Here is a 17,740-nt window from a genome sequence, read left to right on the forward strand (position 1 = left end):
TTTTATTATTATTTTCTCGCGAGATAATTAATAATTCGAGTATCTTTGGTCGTAAGGATTAAAAAAAGAAGAAAAATTAAAATATAAAAATTTATCTGAATGAAATATAATTTCGATCAAGTTAGCTGCACTGAAAAAAAATTCTAGTTAGAATAACCAGAATTCTGGTTAGGGTATATTTAACATTTTGATTCTGGTTAGGTTAACCAGGTTTATTTTAACGAGAATTCTAGTTAATTCAGCTAGAATTCTGGTTAACATAACTAGAAAGTAATGTTAAATATAGCCTAACCAGAATTTTTTTTCAGTGTGACCTCTATAATAGGAATTTTGGAATGTTGGATCATAGCGCGATTAGAATTCATTTGTTCCAGCTATCGGTTTCCAAAGCATTTATATTATGATTTCCCACGGTAACCGGGCCTTATACTTGTCTTTTCGTGTTTGCGTCACACCTTACACGTGGTCAAAACGACAACTCCCGGATCCAATTACCTGATCGAGAAACCGATTGGCTTCAATTTCTCTCATATATATATATTCGCACTGCAAATATAAAATTCGAAAATGTTTTTTCTTTTTTCAGAATCATCGTCAGCGGGTAAATCGGGAGGTTGCTTCCCTGGCAAGAGTATAGTGAGAACGAAGGAGGGTACCAAAAAGAGACTAGACGAACTGATAATTGGAGATGAAATTGCGTCGCTTAATTCAAAGGGTGACATTGTCTTCAGTGAAGTAATAAGCTTCATGGATCGTCAACCATCTGAGAAGAGACAATTCATTCGACTGACAACAGCAACGGGTAAAGTTTTAACTTTAACACCATCACACCTTCTACCAGTTGAGGGAAAATCGATTATTTTTGCCGCGAAAGTTGAAATTGGTGATCGTATTTTGGTGAGGGATTCTGATTTAATCAATCATGATGGTCTTCGATACGATAGGATAATTGAGGCAAAACTTGTCCTTGAGGATGGTGTTTATGCCCCACTAACCAACGAGGGAACAGTTCTCATTGATGATGTTGTTGCTTCGTGTTATGCCATAATCGAAAGCCAAACTATAGCCCATTATTCATTTATACCTTATAGACTCTGGAGAAATTTAATATCCGGAGTCAGTAGGTTTTCCAAATTCATCACTGAATTTGTAACGGGAGAGTCCGAAATTACGGAACTTGATTCGAATAGGCAACTACAACAACAACCGGAAGGTGTTCTTTGGTACGCTTCTATGCTATATTCATTGTCCGCATATGTAGTTCCTTCAAATATGATGTACTGAAGAATATTATTGATTCCAACGTATGTAAATTTTAGAAACGTGAAAGACTGTTAGATATTTTATAGAAAAGAAAAAAAAAAAGAAAAAATGGTGAACACGACCTCTTCCTAAACAGAAATTTCTGTTTATTATTATTAATATTATTATTATTATTATATATATACATTATTTTATGTGATGTTATTTAAATTGGCCCTATATAATATACAAATCGCTCAATCTTTTTTCTTATATGGAAATATATACACAGTGAAAAGGGTGTCTTATTTTCAGTTGCAACAATTTTTTTATTTTTTAAAAAACCAGCAGCTCAATTCTATTTTTTTTTATTATTTTAAACCGAGATTATAATCTTAATTCAATATGCTAATTTAATTTCAAAAAAGTATCTTAAAATAAGATTCTGCTTTTAATGTGTGTATCAAAGTTAAATTTTACAAAACTTTTTTTCACTGAAAAAAAAATTCTGGTTTGGCTATATTTAACATTACTTTCTAGTTATGTTAACCAGAATTCTAGTTGAATTAACTAGAATTCTCGTTACAATAACCAGAATTCTGGTTAACCTAACCAGAATCAAAATGTTAAATATACCCTAACCATAATTCTGGATATTCTATAACTAGAATTCTGGTTATTCTAACTAGAATTCTGGTTATTCTAACTAGAATTCTGGTTATTCTAACTAGAATTCTGGTTATTCTAACTAGAATTCTGGTTATTCTAACTAGAATTCTGGTTATTCTAACTAGAATTCTGGTTATTCTAACCAGAATTCTGGTTATTCTAACTAGAATTCTGGTTATTCTAACCAGAATTCTGGTTATTCTAACTAGAATTCTGGTTATTCTAACTAGAATTCTGGTTATTCTAACTAGAATTCTGGTTATTCTAACTAGAATTCTGGTTATTCTAACTAGAATTCTGGTTATTCTAACCAGAATTCTGGTTATTCTAACTAGAATTCTGGTTATTCTAACTAGAATTCTGGTTATTCTAACTAGAATTTTTTTTCAGTGTTTCAATATATTCACATTTAGAAAATTCAATACCGTAAATAAATATTTAGAAAAAAAAATAACAATAAATAATTGACCCGATTTTTAAAGAGAATTTAAAAATTCTAATTAATTTTTTGTACGTTGGATGAAAATTATGCAATATTCTTTTCTAAATTTCTTGTCACGAATATGAATTTAGAAAGAAAGTCAAAGAAATTTATTTCGATTCTAAATTATTGAGCTAGTCGTCAAAAGTGTGTTGCACAGGTAGATTTATATATATTTTTTAAGATTTCTCTATATATATATATAATCGAAGATAATTTTGTAAATACATTTTTTTTTCTTTTTTTTTTTTTTTTTATTTAAATTAGTCAAGTTTTATATAATTTCCAAAATTCAGACGCAGGACGTATGTTTTTAAAAGATCACTTGTGATTTGACTGATGCGGATAAATAAAATAAAAAAAAAAAAAAATGATATATTATATTTATCTGCTTTCATTCGTCCATGTGAAAATTTTTCTTTTGGGAGTGGATCGCGTTCGCTTATGTCGGGCAATTAATAAATACATAAAAGTGCGCTGTAAAGTGCATTTTTAAAAATGCCTTTCACCCCATCTGTGGACAATTTTTTTTTTTTTTTTTTTTGCGTGTATTGCGAATGAGTGTATATGATATTTAAGTTGGCCAGTGCCCCCGTTCACCGAGTGACGTGCGTGATGCGTGTATAAATAATTTACTTATGGATGTACCGAATGCAAAAAAAAAAGAAAAAAAAAAAAAAAACCAAGAAGCTTTATCAAAGTTTGCCTGAGAATGAAATGTGTGATGTATGATAAGAGTGTAGGAATCAAATGCTTTGTTTAATCTGGTCGATCAAAGGAAACATTGTGGGTAGTAAAAAAAAAAAATTATTCAATATTTCAAAGGTTTTTTCGAACCTAAAAATTTTGTCTCTTTGAGGCAAATAAAATTTAATCGCAAGTATAGTAATTGTGTATAATTTTTTAAATATCCCACAAATGAACAAGAAACGTTCAAAACGTTCAAGGTTCACACACATATATATATACATATATATATATATATTTATATATATGTATATATACTCGTCTTGTGAAACGAAAAAAAACATACTTCATAAAAATAAAGCATTGATTTTTTTTCGATCTTCAAAAGTTCCGAGTACTGAGTCCTTAGGGTGTGTACGTTATTTATTATTATTATTATTATTATTATTATTATTTTTATTATATTATTAATTAATTAATTATAAATCGGATATGGCACAAAAAGAAAAGTGAATCTTCCTTTAGCAGAACAATAAGATAAAATTTTAAGACTTTCTTTTCTTTTTTGCAAACTTATATAATTTCTGACTTAATGAATCATTAATAAAATAAATTTTTTTTAATGTGTTCAATGACTATTGAAAACCGGTGCAACATTTTTTAAATCCCCTAATATTTGATTTATTTTAGAATGTATGACTTCATTGAAAATGAATGTACATTTTTTTTTTTTTTTTTATAAATTATAAATATTTGTGCATGACAGTGCTGAAAAATATATTTTTACATATAGTCGTCATTTATAGTTATATACACAACATGTAAATATATATATTCCTATAATATTTATTGTAATTCGCTTTGGGATATACATGAATCGAATTGGACTCAATTTTCAGTGAAGATATTCAATTAATTTTTTTCCATTTGTCATTTTAGGATTTTTTTTTTTTTTTTACTGATTTGCAAAAGAAAAAATATATTTATCAATGCTTCGACAATTGAGACGTATGGCTCAAATGAGCTTAAGAAAAGCATATATAGGCGAAAAAACAGTATTATTTTTTTTATCATTTAACAATTTCGCCTCGTCTCAAGTGTATGATTTCAAAAAAAAAAAAAAATATTTCATGTAAATTAAAGAAGAAAAATTAATAATTTTAGAAACTGCATATTATTCCCGTAATTTTGTAATAATAATTTTTTTCTAAATATTTGTAAATCACGATTTTTGTAAAATTAAAAAAAAATTAAAATTGTATTTCCGGATATAAAAATTTAATTTAAATATTAATTTTCTTCTTCTTTAATATCCTTAATATTATATTTTTATCGACATGATAGACTGCAAATGTGAATTCTTGTCGTTGTACAGTAATTATTAAGATATCGCGCATCATTTTTTTTTTTTTTTTTTTTTGTTTATTAATCGTTGAGAATCTACGCCTTCATTATTAATTCACGAATTAACTGTGCCCGATTATTGTATATCGATGCATTAGTTATCCCAAAATATTATCTATTATTATATATATTATATTATTGCCGTAATTATAATTATTATATTTGTACGTAGCTCAAACAAATTGAAATTTATGTATATATCATCGAAAATAGAATTGCATTAACAAAAGAAAAATTATTTGCATTTTTTATTTCACTTTAATATTTTATTAAAAACATTTTATCCCAAGAGAAATTCCATATATTTTTAATTCTTTTCATACTTTAACTTTGTAGCTCATATATACCTTATTATAAAATGCGTTTTATTAAAATTTTTCTACTTCTCATAATATTCAGTCTCTAAAAAAAAATTTAATCTTTTTTCCTCGGCTTTTCAATTTTTTCATAATTTTTGAAATATTTTTTTTTTATCAAAATAAAAATACACTTATAAAGAATCAGCTAATGATGAAATATTTCAAATTTCGTATTTATGAAATAATTATTAATTTAGTTAAATTAAAAAATTTTAATTATATAAAAAATTATGCGATTTTCTTTTGTTTCTATGTCACGATTATTTTAATGTTTATAAAAATATTGTTTTTAAAAATTTATTAATTATATATAAAATGTCAGAAATTGGGAGCAGAAAAGAAGATGAATTCGGAAGGGTAATTATATCAAATATTTTATCATTTTCAGAAAAAAAAATGAAATATTGGTTATAAATAAATATAAAAAAATTTTTTTATCTCGAATCTTTTACTTTTCAGCCTTTTAATATAGTTTTAACACAAATTCTTCAAGAAACCGAAAAGCAATTTTTTAAAATTGTTACCAGTGGAAATGTGGAAAAAGCTCAAAAATTTTTACAGGACCATAACAATTTTAATATCAACGCAGTAAATTTTCAAGTATGTTCTTTCTTTTTTTTTTCTTATAAAACTTTAACCGAAAAAAAATTCTTTTAGTTTGAGAAGAAATATTTTCGTGCGACTTTTTTTTAGAAAATCCAATTTTATAAAATTGTTATGAAATTAAAAGTTACCAAACTTATAATTACAAATTTATTGCAAAAAAAAAAAAAAAAAAAATGTTTTTAGAGATAAAATTGTCACGTAATATTTGAGAATAATTTTTCGAGAAAAAAAACCGATATTTACTGAAGATTTTTCATAAATATTTCATTTAAATACAAACAATTTATTATTCTTAAATTGTAATATTTTATACATAACGTAAAATTAAAAAAAAAAAAAAATACTGTCAATTTTAGTGAGAATAAAAAGAAATTTTTTTAATATTAAAGTATATAGATAAAAATTATTTCATTATATGAGAAACAAAAAAAAATCAATTTGCAAATCGTGGAGAGATAATAAAATAAATAAAATTTAGAGTTGAAAAAAGTAAACGAAAAGTGAAAGCAAATCGATACGCATCTTTTAGGATCTTCACCCTCTCTCTAATTGTAAAAGAATACACACGTGCGGATAAAAGCTGGCATGTTTTCTTTAAGCAAACTATACTCCCAACAGAGTTCCCAAAATCCCTTCGTTCGCGAGAGAAGAAAAAAAAAGAGAGAGAGAGAGCTTCTTTCCGTGTATATCTCTGGCTATAATTCAGTCCGCACTTTACAAGACAATGGTTTCAAGAAAGCAACGATAAAAATTATTCAAATGAACGTGCCGCTGTAAATTCCATTGAGAATTCAAATCAGCGTTTAACCAATCTCTCATTGCTCTCATTTTCAAATATTTCAAATATATTATGAATTTCTAAATCCGGAAAGTAAATAAATTAAATAATTGACTCACCACTATTCTGGACCAATTGATGTGTGAAATTGTAAACTGCCAAAAGTAACAAGCACATGTTTTCGGAATACACTTGAGATCTTTGATTTTTTGCTTGAAAACACTTTTGTTCACTAACGAAGAAAATTCACTCACTTCACTCCCGAAATTACGATCGCGATTATAAAATTTAACAAACACTCCCAACGCACGCACTTTTAAATATAGTTTAATATTACTATGAAATTTTCACTTTCAAGAAGAGGTCAACTCTGCATAATAATAAATGTAGAGGGCAGATAATTACTGATGCTTTTGAAGAGACTTTTATTGTCAACAAAAGACTAACACAAAGGAATATTTTTCTACCTGCACACAAATAGATTTCACTTTTATGTTTATTAAGACAATTTTCATTTAATTATTTCTGTCTTTTTTTCACTAAATATTTTTAATTAATAAATGATTACTTTTTCTTCCTTATAAAATGTAACTTAACCTCTAATTTTCTTCCTTCTTTCTTCTATATAATGTCTTTCAATAGTCGAGCGATTTAGTTTTGCTATATAATGTATTTTAAAAACACATAAAATCTTTTTCTTTCTGAAACATGTATTAAAATTTGAATGGTGTTGTGTTGTTTGCAAATTCCCACTTTGAAAATATGTTTCATTCAAATGCGCAAGCATGGTATGCGGGATATTTCATTGATGAAGGCGCCCGACAGCTGCTGGTCCGTTAACCACAGGGTCTCCTACATATATCATGGATGTTGAAGATAGATACTGCGTTAAGTCTCCAGAGACTCTCACCGAAAAGCCATAAGAGAAGAGTGTGTATATCCACCGTATAGATTGTAGAATATTGTGACTGCTGTTGTGTCAATGACAATGCCGACATCGGGTGTTTATTGTCGAGTTTGGTTTTTGTGATGGGTCGCCACACGGTGAGTGACAAAAGGCCCTTGTCCCATTTAGAAAAGATAGTATATAACCATGGCGCACGCCCTTTGAAAATTGACTCAAAACCGCCCAAGAGAATAATATTCTCCTCCACACTCAAAATATCCCCAAAAAAAAAAAAAATCTTGTCACATTCTTCGCGGAAAATTACGTCACGAGAGAAAAAAAAAGTGTCTTTTACTTTTACTATTTCTTTTCAATAATAGCGATTTTTTACGCAAATTAACTTTTTTTGTGCAATAAAAAATAGTTTTTTTTTAACCAATTGCAAAAAGCTTATTTCATCCCGAAAATAACAATAAACGTCTTTTCTTCTTTTTAATTGACTTTGATTTTCTTTTTCTATTCTTCACACTTTTTCACACATCCCGCGAAAAATAATTTACGACTGATAATTTTGCGCGCTTTTAAACAATTTAGAGGTTAAGTTTGCGAGTTGCGCAGTAAACGTATTCACAACCCCGTGTGAATAAAAAATATACTGTCCAAAAATATTTGATTGGCTCTTCCAATAGATTTGGACTAATTACAACCAATCAAATTTGTTCTGTAATTATTTTGTCTACATTCGATATATGTAAATGCACTCTAATGCAGTAAATGACAGATATCACAACAAATATACTGAAAATACTGGGTTAAGAAATAATAAATATGAATAAAATAGAATTGAAAGTAATTTTTTCCATAAATATTATGTGAAATGAAATTGTTGCAATAGTTAATAGGAAGTTAATAGGTAAAGAATTTATAAATGTAAATACAAATGTATATTTATGTAATTTCTTAAGGATTTAAAGTTTAAGGGAACCATACTTTTTCACTGTAAATGTTATTTCAGCTGCTTGTTGGCTTTTTATTAGAAAATATTGACTTTTCCTATACATATTCGCTCGATTGTTGACGAGTTAAAAGAGGTTGAAGTTTAAGTAGCATATAAACCACTAAAGGTGTCCATTCATTTTATATCGGGAGACTGTCGCCTTTTTTAAAAGGATACAAAATACATGAATCTACAGTGTAACACTGTGCAAGTCTCAGCATGCTGTGCTTCACTTTTGTAGACTTAAATCGGTACCGACAAATGGATACACGCGTCCCTCAGCAGGATATTTTGGATGGAAGTCGTTGCGGTGTGTGTGATGTACACTGACACAATTTTTTTTTTGTCGCAACTATATATGGTATATATTATTGGGTTAGAAAAAAAAAAAAAAAAGCTCTAACCAAGATCTCACTGATCGATATCCCTTCGATGACCTCGATATCTTGTCCCTATATAGACACACCTAGGGATCGTCTCCACACCGGAAATACCAAAAAAGTAATATAGGCGTGAGATTTCCGTATCTCGCAGTAGCAAAAATTTTTAAATTCGATGAATTTAATTTACAATTTAAATATTTAATTTTTAAAAAATGATGAGCGTGTAAAATTTTATTCGAATTAATAACTCTAAATTTTAATATAAGAAAAAAAAAAATTGCCACTGAGGAAATTAAAATGACTTTATGTTCTTAAAGTGGATACTTAAATATTAAAGTCTATACCAAATTTGGTATATTGTGATTAAAATTAGTCGCAACAAAACTTTTACAACTTGTAATATTTTTTATATTAAAATTTCTAAAATTTTTTTAATTTTTTATAGGGTGTAACGGCACTGTATCTAGCGGTAATGGATGGAAATATAGTCATGGTAGAATTTCTACTTTCACAGGAAGATATTGAAATTGGTGACACTGTTCTACATGCAATTAGAAAAAATGAACATAAAATAGCTTTGATGTTATTAAATAAATTGGAAGAAATTTCACCGGGATTAGAGCGTATTGGTATTACAGAAAGTTTCGATTTTCCTGATGAAACAACACCACTTTGTGTTGCTGCACAATATGGACATTTTGAAATTATTGCCACTTTATTAAAACGTGGACATACATTAAAAAAACCACATCCACCAATTTGCCAATGCAGTGATTGCAAGTATATAATTATATATTTTTCTTTGGCAAATATATTTATACCAATATTATATATATAATTACCATTTTTATAATTTTTATTGACTAAAGTTAATTTTATCTAATAATTCCAATTTATTTGCAAATATGATGAAAAAGTTTTCTTTATAGAAAAAACTCTTTGAATAAGATGAGAAAAAAAGTTATAGGAAAAATTAGAATTTGTTTTTTTTATTAAAAATAAATTGTCCGCTTTTTGCAGGAGTGAAAGAAGCAGCGACGATCCATTGACAGTGCAAAAAATGAGATTTTCTTTATATGAAGCTGTGTCAAACCCAGCATTTATTTGTCAGACATCCGACGATCCTATTCTTGAAGCTTTTTTGTTATCCAGAGAATTAAACGCCTCTGCCCATTTTGAAAAGGAATATTTCTATTTCTACAAAAGTCTTGCTAAAGTAACTTTTTAATAACAATTTAATCACTAATTTTTTTTTTCAAATTTTAAAAATTCTAAAAGAAATTTGTCAAGATTCTATTTTGCAGAAATAAAATTTAAATATTTATTTAGCTTTGAGAGAAAAATTTTATTTATGTTTTTTTTTTACTGTGTTTTATATAAAATTTTTATATGTCCAGAAAGTTAATCAGTTTGCAACGGAATTAGTGGGATGTTGTCGCACCGTCGAGGAAGTAGAACTTATTTTAAAGCAAAATTGTGGTTTATGTTTTTCGACCCATTTCATATATCCTCGCTTACTGCTCGCAATAGATTGTGATCAAAAAACATTTGTTGCTCATCCAAATGTTCAGCAGGTATCTAATTTTTTTTTCTTTTTTTCTATAGAGCATTGAATTTTAATTAATTTCAATTTTGTATAATAATAATTTACGATTTATAGGTGATTGAGAGAAAATGGATTGGCGATTGGTACGAGTGGAAAATTAAATCTTCTTTTAAAAAAACTTTAATGATCATCCCGCGAATATTAATGTTGCCTATTATTGCAGTAATTGTTGTTATTGCTCCAAAATGGAAAACAACAAAATATTACAAAATTCCAGTGAATAAATTTCTCTCGTCTTGCGCTAGTTATGCAGTTTTTTTATTCTTTGTTTTTTTACAATCAAATTGGGACCGGAAAAATCAATTACGAGGACCTCCGAACACAGGTTTGGATTAATATAAATAATTAATTTTGTTTTCACAATTTAATTTAAAAAATTGTTTTAGGATATGAAACTGCATTAGTCGTTTTTGTCATTTCGTATATGCTGTCAGCATTTCGATTGTGTATGATACAAGGTTCAAAGAGATTTTTCCGATCGCCTAGAAATTGGTAAATTGAATTTTAATTTAAAAACTAAATTTCATAATAAAACACTCTAAACAATTTTTTTTTTTTGTCAGGTATAAATTGTCGATGCTCGCTCTATTTTCTTTGGCGTTTTTATTTTGGATTGCGTCTGAAATGGACGTGCAAATGAATGGTCATCGTGATCTACAGAGAAAATATTGGCACGAATTTGATCCAACTCTGATAGCAGAAGGGATTTTTTGTATCGCCACTATCATGGCCTTTTTTAAATTACTTTTTGTATGCCAACTTGATTATCATTTGGGACATCTTCAAATTTCTTTGGGAAAAATGGTAACAGATGTTGCCAAGTTTATGATTATTTTTTCTATAATCATAATGTCATTCACGATTGGTTAGTAACTCGTTTAAAAAAAATTAATTTAATTAATTAATATAATAAAAAAAAATAAAATAAATAATTGAATTTTAAATTCTGCAATTTTAGGATTGGCGAAATTTTATCAATACTATGAGGGTATGGTATTGATTGATGACTCGGAAATAAAAGTACAGCAAGTCGATTCTTTCGTTAGTTTCATGTCAACTTTAAAAACATTGTTCTGGTCTATTTTTTGTCTGAGTGCAATTGAAAGTGCTGATGTGATTATCGAAAATCTTCCAAGCGAATCGGAAAATGGAACTATTGTCAATAAGCACACTTTTACCGAGTTTATAGGATATATTTCTTTTGCAAGTAATTTTTTTTATTATTCAACTTTTTTTTTCTCTGAAAAAAAACTATATTTTCATATATTGTATTTCAGCTTTCGAGTTTATTTCCGTTATTGTTGTATTGAATATGTTGATTGCTTGTATGGCAAATACATTCACGAGAGTGACGGAAAATATTGGAGTCGAATGGACTTTTGCTAGAACGGAGGTACTTGATTAATTAAAAATAAAAAAAAACTGATATTTTTTATATATGAAAAAAATACATTTCACCAAATGGAAAATGTTGTATTGAAATATTTAAAAATTTTAACATCGAAGATGAAATTTAATTCGTAATATTGATTTTAAAATATAAAGCGAAAATTTTTTTTTTCTCAAAGCTTTTTGTTACATGTGATAAATATTTTTTTTTTTAATTTCATAATTTAGATTTTAGATTATTACTTTTATTGAATTAATATTAATTAAAGTAACATTTTTAGCTATATATCGATTTTATGGAACAAACTACATTACCACCCCCTTTCAATCTATTTCCGACACCGGGGGGAATTCACTCGGTTGTTGAATATATCAAGGTACTAGTTAGACCACCTTCCAATAAATGTGCCCGATGGAGCATCAAGCACTGCTGTTACATAGTTAGTATCTTTCCTAGATACATAGTAAATTGCATTAAACCGCGCACTAATTAAATGATTACGTGAAATACGCAAGACCCCGTTATGAAATTAGTCGCACTTTGATGATATTAACTAAAAATTTTGTATAGTAATCAATTTTTTTTTTTAATTTCAAAAATTATTTTTCATTAATTTTTCCATAAGACTAAAAATACCCTGCTATATAATACAATTTCATTTATGTTTCCGTTATAGGAGGAAATGGATTCAGGGAAGAATAGAAAGGAGTTCCAAGTAATAATGTCTCAATTAATTTTGCGTTACTTTAAAAAAAAAGAGACGGAAACAACTGCATCTGAAGTTGACGGTCTTCGAAAAGAAATGCAAGAATTACGTAGTCTTTTACGCCATCATAAATAAATATATATGCATTTTATTAAATTTGCAAATCATATTCAAAATAATTTCCGAAGGTATAAATTTTCGAATATGAATTGTGATTATATCGTGAAATGCAAGCAATGTATGCACACATGTTTGTTTATTACATGTTTATCTTCAATAAATAGGAATATTATATGTACAAACGTTATCACACCTTCCATTAATTATAGCTTTAAAAAATGTTATAAAAATAATAATAAAAATATAATAATTATATTTATGAAATTGATATTTTGTACTGTTAAAATTTATTAAAAAGAAATAAATTAATAAATCAGTATTGGTTAAAAAAAAACAATAAATAAGAAAAATTTTAAAAATATTAAATTTAAAATAGCGTCAGAAACTCTTTTTTTCAATATCTAAAATAAATTATTGAAAATTTTATTTCAGTAGAGCGTGAATAATTAAAATATTCAATTACACAGAGACAAGGGTTTTGATTTAATGATCAATAGCAGATGACAAGAATAGACAGGGCATTATTGTATCTCATTGAAAATTATAATTGTATTGCTGACATAAATTATTCTTATTAATATTATTATCAATTAATAAAGTTAAAAAAAAAAACTAAAGAAAATTTTTTTTTGAATAATTTATTCTCTTTCTTTTGCGACGAAGAGAGGATCATGAAACATTATAAAAACGTTTTTCAAATCTTGTTACTTTCTTAAAAGCCTCTCGAGAAAGATAAATGGTATTATATATTATGTGCCTTGAAAAAAAAAAAAAAATTTCAACCAGAAAGCTTTTTACTTTAAATTTTACGCGAGACAATTCCCTGAATAAAATAAAGATATAAAATAAATACTTTGTTTTATATTAAGCACAATAATTTCATAAATATTTATTTTTCAAAAAGTAACTAATATTTTATTTACTTTATATATATATGTATATACATATGTATAACAAAAAATGTATTTCTTTATTATGATACTTTTATTCATACAATCCCCTTGACAAATTTGTGTGTCCTATATGAAAAATGAAAGACATTTTTTAGAAGTTGTAAATCACATAGTTCTGATTTAAATACTTAATCATAATGTATGATGAAAAAAATTCCTGACATAACATCCAAAATGTAAATTTAATTTTAAGATAATCTATAATCTCTAAATTCGAATTATTAAAAATTTTAAATTTCAATTTAGTATAGTAAAGTCAATTACTGATATAAATTAAACAAAAATTTTACTAATTCTGATTATTTTATAACATATGCCAATTATAGTAAATAAATAATAACTTAATATTATAATAATATTATTTACATATTATCTATAAAAAAAATCTTGAAAGTAGAACATCAATTTTTTTTTCTCTTTCGCAATCTTTTGTTCAGTATCAACATGCGTATACCTATACTCAATCTCGAATCTTTTTCTTGACTCGAAAAAAATTTTCATAGAAAAAAGGAACATGTAAATGAAATGATAAGAAAGAAAAGATAAAGGTTTAATTTAAATTTTGAACAAAATTTATTCCTTTTTTTGCGTTTAAAATTAATTACGATTAATCGTATTTTTAAAATTAAAATTTTATAATAAATAAAGTCTTTATAAATATTTAAAATATCTATGAATATTCAAGTATTAAATTCACTATGAAAAATTGTACTTTAACAAGTAGTAAAAACTGCGCTTAGTCAGACATATCCTTTATTAATGTATTTTCGCGATATATTAAATATTTATTCTATGAGGAAGCAATAAAATACAATAAATTGTTAATAATTTTTCTTTTTGCAAAAAATATAATTTTCAATTTTAAATAACTTCCTTCGAATATTCTTATCTCAAATGATATTGATCAATAAAAAAAAAAAACTGCGTTTCTTTTGAAGTTATAAAAATATATTTTTATTTTCATTTGAAATTGAATTTCAATCATGAATTTTAGTTTCAGAAAAATAAATCTCAATTCCAAATAGTAATTTTTACGATTTAATATAAAAAATTTTCATGCTTTTTAATATTGGAAAATGTATGAGTTCTCAGTTCATGTGTTCAACTACACTGATATTTTTGAGAATATGCGCATTCCGATAACATATCCTGGCGGAAGGACGAATCTACTCCCGCGCTGTCTCAGTTTGCACGCGGCTTTCGCGGTGTTAAATGTGAAATTTTACTTTAAAATCTTATATTATTCAGTGAAATATAGTTTTTCCAAAAATTTTATTCAAATAATATGTAGTATTTAATTTTTGTATTACAAAAGAAAAAATGAAATCATATTTTTTACCGCCGTACTGTAATTGCTAAAAAAAAGAACATTTTATTTCAATTTAAGAAAATTTATCGAAAATGAAATGAAGATATATTTTTTAAAAATGTAAGTTTTTAAATAATTTTAAAGATATTAAAAATATAATATAATTCAAAAAAAAAATCCCTGTAATATTGATTAGAAAAAATAAAATAGTTCCCTTTAGATTTTCATGAAAATGTAATTGAATTATTTTCAAGGAAATTGTTTTTTTTCTACTATAATAAGGATCTATAAGTTCGACGTTTAATAAAACTGCATATTTATTGCATTTCATTTGCATTCAAAAACAATTTTCCACGAAGAATAATAATAAAAAAAAAAAAAAATGTCATTAAAATAAACTCTACAAATATTTATTTATATTATTTGCTTCAGAAACTAAAATAAAAAGTTTATCGCTAATTTACATAAGTAATTTATAAGAAAAAATTTCATTAAAGCGATTGAATTAGTAAATTAATTAAAATTTATAGAAATTTATAACTAACAGCTAAATTAATTAAACATTTCTAATTCTTACAATTTTTTTTTTTTTTCAAAAAAATTTTCTCTTTCAGATGCAGGACGAACTTTCCATTTTACTAATAGTAATTTTAGCAATTGGAGGAGCAACATTGATGACACTTTTACTCAGTTGTTATGCTTGCATTTTTCGGGATTTATGTTGTAAACAAAATCAACGTCTCAAAAGAAGAGCAAATATGCAAAGAAGTATTCGTGGTTCACCAAATAATAATAAACAAAATTTATCAGACGCAATAGCAATGAATGATTTAACACAAGGAGAAAGTATGCCTACTGAATCTGAGAAAGTTTAGAATTTTATAATTCCATTAATAATAAAATCAAATACAATAGAAATTTTTTTAATATATATAACATAAACTAATTTTACTTTTGTAAATAAATGAAAATCGAATTTCTCTCTAAGAGACAACGTATCTAGTCTTACTATTCTTTATATAAAGAAGTAATTATACAAAACGTATTATATATTTACAAATATATAGATATATATATATACTCATGACAGTAAATGTATAAAAGTGTCTTTGTCATAAGGTACTGAACATTGGACATTCGAATTTATTACACCCACATTTTAATGAATGTATAAAAAAATAAATTTCTTATTATTAATCTACCCAAGTTCTACTGGGTAGAAATTTTAATTATGTTGGTAACTGCTCTATGACTATTTTAATTATGACACAATCCCTTAATCAAATATTACCTGTCTGGCAGTTCATTTGGTCGTTCAATTGATGTAAAACGGAAAGAACAACCTCGTGAAGTGTCTAGAAGTAAATTGAATTTTTATATTCAATAATTTATCTCTTAAATTAATATTATTAGTGAATTTCAATTATTTACCTGAGGTTTACAATGTTCCTCCAACCAACTGAATACACACGCTGATAATTCCGCAAAATTTGCCACAGATATATTCTCAAATGTGAGAAATAAACGATCCATAATTGCCTGAAACTGTATTAAAATTTTCTAATTTTTATTTAATAAAAATTATTTAATTTCTACTTTTTAAAATTCGATTAAAAAGAAAGTTTTTTTTTATTTTTTCAATTTACATACCACTTGAAATTTTGTTTCATCTGAAACTCGCATTTCCGAATGTCCCGGTTGTGTTTGATGTGCTTTTACAATTTGCTCATAATTATTTTGCATTATACGAAGTGCAACAACTTCCTTACGAAGGGCATTTCTCTCCTCTTCCTGTTTCTTTTTTTGTTGTAGAAGAAATTGAATATAGTCTATAGACTTTTGTAAAACAGTTGCCTTTGAAAGTTTATAGCCAGATGAATCTGTATGTTGACACGTTGGCACTAAATCTTGCAGGGAATCGTATCCCTTTTTAATGGCGTCTCTTCGTTTTTGTTCTGCTTGCGTATGAGCTTCTCTTCTTCGCTCTTTATAACTAACGGTGGAATTTTTATTGTCACTATCTTCATCCTCTGACAAAAAACAAAAATCATTTAAATAATAAAAACAAAATTCTAAATTATTTCTTAAATTGTAGTGTAATTAAAAAAAATGTTTATTGTGACTCACCAGTATTATGAGCTGATGAAGAAGGTGTATTAATTGATCCTGTACTATTACATCGTGTAAAAGCATATCTTTCTGTAGGACTTGAAGGTTCCAGTTTCATGTCCCCATCAGGTGTTGAATTAGATGCTGTATTTCTCGCTGATTCTTTAAAAAATTTATCGTTTAATAAATATACAAAAAAAATTTTAATCTTATTCTATAATTGTTTTTAAAAATATATATTTTTTTTTTTGGTATATTTTAAATACCCATCATCTTTTAGTGTATAAGAAAAATTTTTCGACTTACTAGCTTCATATACTTCTTTATTTTGTCCATCGGCCATTATGTGAAATGTTTCTCGAATGCCTAATTTAATGAAGAAAATTAGAAAGTCTATTATTAAAAACTAAAAAAAAATATTAAGTATATAAAATGTGTGTGTGTATGTGTGTATTCGACAAAAGATCAGCTGATTTTCATATAAAGAAAAAAAAAATACTTACAGGTTTTTGAAAAGTTTTTGTGATAATCTTCAAGACATTGTTTCACAAACCAATATGTTAGTTATCAATAAAATAAATATGGAAAAACTAATGCCACATTAAGTACATGTCGCAATAAAAAAGATCATTAGATATGCTCATTTTTTTCTCATCTCAAAAAGAAGATAAAATTATCATTCAAGTGACGCACAATAACCAGTAACCCAACCAAACCTAACCTTTCTCTTTTCTGTCTCTTTTTATACGATACTAGCGACACTCGACCTTCATATGAACTAGATGATGTAAATACATTTACACGTGGTCATTTTGACATCTGGACTCCTAAATAAGTTTTTTATTTCTCTTTTATAAATTTAAATATTTATAAAATTTTTAAAAATATATTTTCTTTTAAATTAGAATATTAATTAATATTCTAAAATTATAGGAAATTAATAATATTAAAAAAAAAAATTAAAATTAGGTCAAATAAAACTATCAACTTTAGTACCTGACAAAATTTATTTATTTTTGTTTATATCTTTATACATTTGAATGCATTCAAACGAC

General features: G+C 26.3%; 3 protein-coding genes and 1 long non-coding RNA gene across 5 annotated transcripts in view; 2 read left to right on the forward strand and 2 right to left on the reverse strand.

The window, feature by feature from the left end:
• Positions 1 to 1,907, forward strand: part of LOC127287803 (sonic hedgehog protein) — a 34,855-nt gene extending 32,948 nt beyond the window's left edge. The window contains exon 3 of the mRNA XM_051314935.1: positions 587 to 1,907. Coding sequence (XP_051170892.1) covers positions 587 to 1,284 — 698 coding nt within the window. The 3' untranslated portion in view covers positions 1,285 to 1,907. The remainder of the gene's footprint in view (positions 1 to 586) is intronic.
• LOC127287849 (uncharacterized) overlaps positions 1 to 7,692 on the reverse strand; it is a 106,579-nt gene extending 98,887 nt beyond the window's left edge. The window contains exon 1 of the long non-coding RNA XR_007843941.1: positions 6,346 to 7,692. This is a non-coding gene — a long non-coding RNA (uncharacterized LOC127287849). The remainder of the gene's footprint in view (positions 1 to 6,345) is intronic.
• Positions 5,120 to 12,517, forward strand: LOC127287793 (short transient receptor potential channel 4-like). 2 transcript variants are annotated; one of them, XM_051314924.1, is made up of 12 exons: positions 5,120 to 5,199; positions 5,302 to 5,442; positions 8,938 to 9,272; positions 9,513 to 9,708; positions 9,890 to 10,066; positions 10,153 to 10,423; positions 10,485 to 10,590; positions 10,662 to 10,963; positions 11,057 to 11,305; positions 11,376 to 11,491; positions 11,769 to 11,927; positions 12,165 to 12,517. In XM_051314924.1, the coding sequence occupies exons 1-12, from the start codon at positions 5,158 to 5,160 to the stop codon at positions 12,327 to 12,329; spliced, it is 2,259 nt and encodes a 752-aa protein (XP_051170881.1). In that variant the 5' UTR covers positions 5,120 to 5,157; the 3' UTR covers positions 12,330 to 12,517. The 2 variants fall into 2 exon arrangements, with proteins under 2 accessions (XP_051170881.1, XP_051170888.1); XM_051314931.1 differs by lacking the exons at positions 5,120 to 5,199; positions 5,302 to 5,442 and adding an exon at positions 7,903 to 8,025.
• Positions 12,518 to 15,574: 3,057 nt separating this feature from the next.
• Positions 15,575 to 17,416, reverse strand: LOC127289186 (max-like protein X). Its single transcript, XM_051316987.1, has 6 exons — positions 17,189 to 17,416; positions 16,992 to 17,051; positions 16,704 to 16,847; positions 16,227 to 16,606; positions 16,008 to 16,121; positions 15,575 to 15,931 (listed from the first exon to the last, which is right to left on the reverse strand). The coding sequence occupies exons 2-6, from the start codon at positions 17,026 to 17,028 to the stop codon at positions 15,857 to 15,859; spliced, it is 750 nt and encodes a 249-aa protein (XP_051172944.1). The 5' UTR covers positions 17,029 to 17,051; positions 17,189 to 17,416; the 3' UTR covers positions 15,575 to 15,856.
• Positions 17,417 to 17,740: the final 324 nt, after the last annotated feature.

Source organism: Leptopilina boulardi, unplaced genomic scaffold (genome assembly GCF_019393585.1).
Source record: "Leptopilina boulardi isolate dan_hultmark-lab unplaced genomic scaffold, ZJU_Lbou_2.1 LbouV2_123, whole genome shotgun sequence".
In the NCBI taxonomy this organism is placed as follows: Eukaryota; Metazoa; Arthropoda; class Insecta; order Hymenoptera; family Figitidae; genus Leptopilina; species Leptopilina boulardi.

Bases quoted from the DNA above. Each gene is read 5' to 3' on its own strand.
- LOC127289186 (XM_051316987.1), bottom strand. From the start codon at position 17,028: ATGGCCGATGGACAAAATAAAGAAGTATATGAAGCTA. The intron at 16,848-16,991 runs GTAAGTCGAAAA...AATTTTTTAAAG, and splicing joins TAAAGAAGTATATGAAGCTA to AATCAGCGAGAAATACAGCA. The intron at 16,122-16,226 runs GTATGTAAATTG...ATTTTAATACAG, and splicing joins ATGAAACAAAATTTCAAGTG to TTTCAGGCAATTATGGATCG.
- LOC127287793 (XM_051314924.1), top strand. From the start codon at position 5,158: ATGTCAGAAATTGGGAGCAGAAAAGAAGATGAATTCGGAAGG. The intron at 5,443-8,937 runs GTATGTTCTTTC...AATTTTTTATAG, and splicing joins TCAACGCAGTAAATTTTCAA to GGTGTAACGGCACTGTATCT. The intron at 10,424-10,484 runs GTTTGGATTAAT...AAATTGTTTTAG, and splicing joins ACGAGGACCTCCGAACACAG to GATATGAAACTGCATTAGTC.